General features: G+C 37.4%; 1 protein-coding gene across 1 annotated transcript; it reads left to right on the top strand.

Annotated features, from left to right (window-relative positions):
- Positions 1-382: 382 nt before the first annotated feature.
- LOC141332315 (cerebellin-1) lies at positions 383-3,811 on the top strand. Its single transcript, XM_073837451.1, has 3 exons — positions 383-877; positions 1,873-1,992; positions 2,885-3,811. The coding sequence occupies exons 1-3, from the start codon at positions 620-622 to the stop codon at positions 3,080-3,082; spliced, it is 576 nt and encodes a 191-aa protein (XP_073693552.1). The 5' UTR covers positions 383-619; the 3' UTR covers positions 3,083-3,811.
- Positions 3,812-7,152: the final 3,341 nt, after the last annotated feature.

Genomic DNA, 7,152 nt, shown 5'->3' with positions numbered 1-7,152 from the left:
GGTCCCCATGAGGAAACAGGCTTATAAATCATGCACAATGAGTTTTTTTGAGGAAGTAAAAGTATGCACAATCTCCTGTGAGGGCTAGGTTTAGGTGTAGGGTAGGTGTAGGGAGATAGAAAGTACGGTTTGTACAGTATAAAAACCATTACGCCTATGGGAATGTCCCCATAAAACATGTAAACCCAACATGTGTGTGTGTGTGTGTGTGTGTGTGTGTGTGTGTGTGTGTGTGTGTGTGTGTGTGTAGGAATGTTTGGAAGCATGATGGGAAGACAGATGGTCTCTTCATAAGCATGTCTGATCCAGATGGCCAGTGTGTGTGTGTGTGTGTGTGTGTGTGTGTGTGTGTGTGTGTGTGTGTGTTGCGGTGGTCCAGTGACTTAAGCACTGATATCACAACACGCAAACACTGAAGTGCGAAATAATCAAATGTTTAACTGAACACAGATCTTGTGCTGATACCTCGACTCGGTCTTGTGGTCTAGAAGGGAAGGCCCTCGTTCACTAGTGTTTCGCCACTGGATATTTCTACATTTGCTCTGGACCTGCAGATAAAGCAGTCACAGGACAAACTAAACCATCAACGTATTTAGTGGATCTGAATTGTCCAGACAGAATGAGCGGCACATGGATAGCTCTTCTCTGTCTGATGGGCCCCCTGCTGGTTTGGGGCCAGAATGACACGGAGCCCATCGTGCTGGAAGGGAAGTGTTTAGTTGTTTGCGACTCCACTCCGACCGTAGAACCTGCCGGGAACGCTTTGGGAATGTCAGTGCGCTCCGGAAGCGGCCGCATCGCTTTCTCGGCTGTGCGGAACAACAACCACGAACCGTCTGAGATGAGCAACCGCACCATGACCATTTACTTCGATCAGGTAATGATGCATGGAATACAGTGCCTTGCAAAAGTATTCATACCCCTTCATTTTTTTTCTTTTTTTTTGTTGCAGCATTATGTTAAACTGCTTTAAATTAGTTTTCCCTCCACATCAATTTACACTCTATACACCATAATAATGACAAAGCAAAAACCAGATTTGCAAATTTGACAAATGTATTAAAAATAAAACCCTGAAATAAGTAGATTGCATAAGTATTCATACCCTTAACTCAGTCCATAGTTGAAGCAGCTTTACAGCCTCAAGTGTTTTTGGGTCTGATGTGAGCATCTTTGCACATCTGCATTTGGCAATTATCTGCCATTCTTTGCCTCACCTTTTCACCTCTCCATCTCTGTCAGCTTGGACATTTTCTAGAGTCCTAGTTGTTCCAATCGTCTTCCATTATGGAGAATGCTTCTGTCAACCTTCAATGCAGCAGATTTGTTTCTGAACTCTTCCCTAGATCATCGCCTTAACGCAAGTCTGTCACTGAGCTCTACAGGCAGTTATCTTGGTTTTTGCTCTGATATGCATTTTCAGCTGTTAGACCTTTTCTGAGAGGTGTGTGTCTTTCTAAATCAGACTCATTCAAATGAATTTGCCACAGTTTAACTCCACTCCAAGTGTAGGAACATCTAGAAGCAATATGAATGCTCCTGAGATACATTTCCAGTGTCCCAGAAAAGGGTATGAATACTTATACAACGGGATCTTTTCAGTTTTTTATTTCTAATAAATTTGCAAAGTTGTTACAAACCTGTTTTGTGCTTGTCATTATGGTGTATGAGATGTAGATTGATGTGGGGGAAAAAAGTTATTTAAAGCAGTTTAACATAATGCTGCAACAAAACAAATAGTGAAAAGAATGAAGGGGTATGAATACGTTTGCAAGGCACTGTTCGTTCCTTTAGCTACTTTATCAGCAGTGCATGAGGCAGCCAGTGCTTTAACAGACCGGACGGTGCATGTGTCTTTGTATTCCATCAAAGGTTCTGGTAAACGTTGGGAGTCATTTTGATCCGGCACGGAGTGTTTTTGTGGCTCCTAGAAAAGGAGTGTACAGTTTCAGTTTCCATGTGGTCAAAGTTTATAACAGACAAACTATACAGGTGAGTCAAAAGATCCTTTCGGATCTCTATTTATTATTTTCTGAATATTTAAAGAATAGCTCAGTCAAAAATGAAAAGGGGGTTCAACCCTTTCAAATGTGCTCTCCCTTAGGCCTAAAATGTAGATGAGTTTGTTTCTTCATCAGATTTGTAGAAATGTGTCATTCCATCAGTTGCTCACCAATGGATCCTCTGCAGTGAATGGGTGCCGTCAGAATGAGAGTCCAAACAGCTGATATAAACATCACAATAATCCTCACCACTCCAGTTCATCAGTTAACACCTCGACAAGACAAAAGCTGAAACAAATCCATCGTTTTTAACTAAAATACGAGTCCATAATCCATGAAAACACTTACTCAAGTGAAAAAAGTGGTCTGGTCTGAATCAGGAGAGAAATCTGCACAGATCAAGCACCATTTACAAGCCAAAACAAATATGTGGCCGGATTTTGATGTGAGGAATTTGCTTCTTTTGTCTTGTCAAGATGTTAACTGATGGACTGGAGTGGAGTGGATTATTGTGATGTTTATATCAGCTGTTTGGACTCTCATTCTGACGGCACCCATTCACTGCAGAGGATCCATTGATGAGCAACTGATGGAATGACACATTTCTACAAATCTGATGAATAAACAAACTCATCTACATCTTGAATGGTCTGAGGCTGAGCACATTTACAGCACATTTTAATTTTTTTGGCTCAACTATGCCATTTATTGTCTTTTGGTAGTGACCAAACAAACCAAACAAATCAAAACTGCCTAGATCAGCAGTTCCCATCTGGTTTCACTTCTCACTGCTCAAGAATTGTTCATTGTACAAATAAAATTCGATTTAAAATATCATTACAATACTATAAAACGTTCTTACTTTTTGGCTTTCTGTCCAGGTGAGTCTGGTGTTGAACGGTTGGCCGGTGATCTCTGCTTTCGCCGGCGATCAGGATGTGACGCGTGAGGCAGCGACCAACGCCGGTCTGGTTACGATGGAGAGAGGAGACAAAGCTTACCTCAAACTGGAGAGAGGAAACCTGATGGGCGGCTGGAAATTCTCCACCTTCTCCGGCTTCCTGGTCTTTCCCTTATAGAATGATAAAAGTTGATGCAGAAAACAGAGACACTGCTAGAAACAGCACATTTGGCAGCAGGACGTGTTTGTAAGAGAAAGTGTTCAGACAATTGTGATTCCTCTGTACTTACACATGCTGCTGAGCTTCTTCCTTTGCATCTTTTCTTTATGCATGAACCTGCTTGTTGAGGTCAGAGATGCATGTTATGTGGCACTTTTCACTAACAAGATACAAAACGGGGTATAAAAAAGTTGCTTTTTTAACTAATAATCTGTGAATGGTGCTAAACCTTTAGATTGTGGTGATCATCAACCACAGGACGTCAAACTACATATATCTTCAGATTGTAACCAATCTGTAACCTAAATTTGGGACATGTTTTCCATTTGTTAATTAACTTGAAGATTCAAATTCAATTTATCAACTTAAAACATAAAAACATTTAAAAAATCAATAAATAACTGTTGAAACAAGAAGACACAAAAAAGTAAAACTCCCTCAGGTTTCACAATACAAAATAAAAAATCCAGATAAATACTACGTTTTTGGTGATTAAACATTAATTACAAATATTTTTTTACTATTACAAAGCATATATCAGTTCAGCAGATTATGTCATAAAGTGCATGTTTACTTATGTATAAAAATAATGATTTGAATTTGAATATTTAAACATTGCATTTCAGAAAACTTGTAATGCAAAACAATTCCCTGTTGAATAATCACATTAAAGTAAGTTGACAACTATTGGTTATTATTTCTGATCTCATTCACCTGTGGTGTCTTGCCTTTAAAATGACATTCTGCCATGAAGGTCAGAGTGTAAATGGACACAAGTGGCTGCAGATTCTATTTATCATCTTTATCTGCCATCTGTTGTTCTGGCTACAGAAGTCAGAGCCAAAAAACGACTTCCTCCTCTCCGTCCGAGGACAGCAGGTCTGAGAGCCAATGCACACGCTCTCTTCTGCCATCACATGTTCTGTTCCTGGCATCACATATGTGTATTGTGAATCATAAAAAAGGTCAGATTTTTAAACAAAAGAAGCATTTAAGGGGTAACTCACCCAAAAACAGATATTTTGAATAATGTTGGTCAGCCTTTACTAAAAAACTAAATACAAGCGCTACTGTCAACAGTTTGGTTACCAACGTTCTTCAAATATTTCTTTTAGTTTTAGTTTCTTTCATATGCATTTGGCTGCTTTACTTTTTACTAACCACCAGATTGCGCCGTTTTTGACACACTTGAAGCTTTAAATTTTCCGAAACAGTCAGAGGAAATTCCCAGTGCTTCATGAGGCTTCATTTGCCAGTTACTAACATCAACTGTTGAATAAATAAGTGTCTCATCCTACTTGTTTACTTTGAACTGAAAGACGCTCCCACGTTTGACGCAAGGCCTCATGGGGCGTAGGAGACTTGTAGATAGAATAAAAGAAACAAACTCTATACAGGTTTGAAATAAAAACAACTTGAGGGTGAGTAAATGATGACACAATTTTCATTTTTGGTGAATCTTTAAGGTCCATCCATGACCGTCAGCTGGGCGTTGCAACTGATGGTTACTAACGTAAATTAGTTACGAATTGACCATATGCACGGATAACTTTCTTGTTTTAGACAAACCAGTCATCTCCGGTCAACTGTACTGTCATAATAGGAGTGCACTTTGCTTGTTTTCTCTACATAATTCATTGAAAATCGAAGAAAAGTTTTGTTTGTCTAAGAGGACCAAATGTCCAAGTATACCATTTCAAGAATGACAAATGTGGTTTAAAAAAAAAACACACGAGTAAAACGGGTAAATATGTGCGAGTCATTGCTATGATTGACAGGAATAACCGGACGAAACATCGGACAAGCTGATGTCAAAAAAAAAGAGCTGTGCATTAAATGATTCAGACTAAATTCAGAGTAACAAAACTACAGCGGTAAGACGTTTGTGTTGGTAAATATAGGCTATTTAATAGCTTTTACAGTTCAAAATAACGCTTAAAAGATGTAGTTATTAAATTATATTTCAAATTCATATTGAGTGCATTATTTAATATTTAACTTATCTAATTTGTAGTAATCTATATGTAAGTATTTAAACAGTTCACCCCTTATAGGCTGTTTGTGCCTGAGCTTATTTATTTATTTTAATGACTTTCTGCACTTGCTATACTATACACTTCAGTGCAGTAAAAGTACTACCATTTATTATACAAGTAATTTTATAATAAATCGAAAAGCAAGGCATCTTGAAAAAACTAGGGAGTTGAAATGGCAGCTGCAGACAATGATTGATCCTCTGCTGCCATCTTCTGGTGATATGGGTCATTTCATGTTATTTTCATCTTGAAAAAAGGAAGTTTTCCTTAAAAAGTGAATTCATTGCACAGCTGTAGAGTTGACAAATAATAAAGCCTTTCAAATATATATATTTTTTTAAATGTATTAATGACTATGAAGGCAAGTTACTGATTATCAAGAATATGATTAAGATTATTAAGATGATTAAGAAAAGAGTGGCTAACTAGCTAACGTTAGCCTAAACACATTATGAAAGTTTTTAAAGCATTTAAATGTTCAACTATGCAGGTAATCTTTAACCCTTGTGCGACCTTATGGACATTTTTGTCTATTTCAGTTTTGTTTTTGTTATAAGTGTTAATATATGCCAACTGCATAAATTTTGGCTCAAGTGTTTATTTTTAGTGAAATTTTAATATTTCCCCCTCATTTCCTTCCAAAAAATCTATTTTACCCTCCGTACAAAACATACTCACACTCAGGACCTTAAGGACAAAAATGTCCACATTGAAACCCATTAAAACTGCAATTTTGGCCATTTTATAGTCAAATAGGCCATTTGACTATAAAATGATGCAATATTTGCTAATAGGCATTCATTATATCAGCAAGGCTTCAAATTTTAAATTTTTACCATTTTTACTAGATTTTGCCATTTTTTCAAATTTGGCATATACATAAAAAAAAAAACTAACACTACATAAAATATAAATGCCTCAAAATGAATGTTGTTGTTGTTCACTGACACACTCAAGAATCTAACAAGCAAAGAAAAAAATTCTGCTTAGCATTTAGTATATGGAAATTACTACTATTTTCCTTTTTTTTTTTTTTTTTTTTTTTTAGACACCTGTGGCATTAAGTAAACAAACCAAATTTAAAGGGTTATGATTCTGAAAATTAATGAATGTTTGGTATCTATGGACAGAACAGATGCTGGTTAAAAAATAAGTGAAAGTGGGAAAAATATTAATAATTCATATTTTGGACATGGACACTTTTGTCCATTTTGCACCTATGTGTAACTTTTTTTTTTTTTTTTACATGATATGTTGTTAATATGAAACGGAATGTTCATGCCGCTATCATTATATACAATGTTGCAATTATTATTTTTCTATGTTTCTAAAAAGTATGAGGAGTCTCGAGAGTGTCCACCCATATATAGCACATATAAAATGAGCTTTAGCGGAAGTTTACGAGCTGGCTTATCTTTATGCGGAAGTTCTAAAGAACACTCTGTGTAAATGGTCAATTCCCAAGACAGTGTTGTGTCATCTGAATGACAAACTCAGAAACACACATCACAGCTGTGCTAATTCTGTCTAAAACTAAAGCAATGAAAAGCACCTAAGCGCGTCTAAATGCGTTTGCAGAGCTGATGATGGTTTTGAAGGGAACTACCGTCAGTTATTTCTGCATCCACCCACTCCTTCGACAGTATTTTGTCCAGATCAGCGGGAGAGATGCGTCACGAGCGGACAGCATGCTGACGATACGAATCAGTGCCCGTTAGAATCCGGTGGGACAGATGGAGAGATGGGATTGGGAACGGTATGAACGCCAGATTCCCGCTGAATGAACGGCACGAACTGTAACTCCCGATTAGCACGATGGATCATCCGAGATAAAAAGCTCTTCTAACGCAGGAATATCCAATACACGGAGTCACATGTTGGAAAACAATATAAAAATGTATTTAAAGGTAAGCAAAGTACTCTGTGAGTTACAGTAGACGATTGTTGCATGATCATGTACCACAGGCTTCAATAAAAGGTTGATCTGCTCTG

This window comes from Garra rufa, chromosome 3 (genome assembly GCF_049309525.1).
Source record: "Garra rufa chromosome 3, GarRuf1.0, whole genome shotgun sequence".
Taxonomy (NCBI): Eukaryota; Metazoa; Chordata; class Actinopteri; order Cypriniformes; family Cyprinidae; genus Garra; species Garra rufa.
This window is presented reverse-complemented; position numbering and strand designations above follow the sequence as displayed.

Bases quoted from the DNA above. Each gene is read 5' to 3' on its own strand.
- LOC141332315 (XM_073837451.1), top strand. From the start codon at position 620: ATGAGCGGCACATGGATAGCTCTTCTCTGTCTGATGGGCCCCCTGCTG. The intron at 878-1,872 runs GTAATGATGCAT...ATTCCATCAAAG, and splicing joins TGACCATTTACTTCGATCAG to GTTCTGGTAAACGTTGGGAG. The intron at 1,993-2,884 runs GTGAGTCAAAAG...CTTTCTGTCCAG, and splicing joins ATAACAGACAAACTATACAG to GTGAGTCTGGTGTTGAACGG.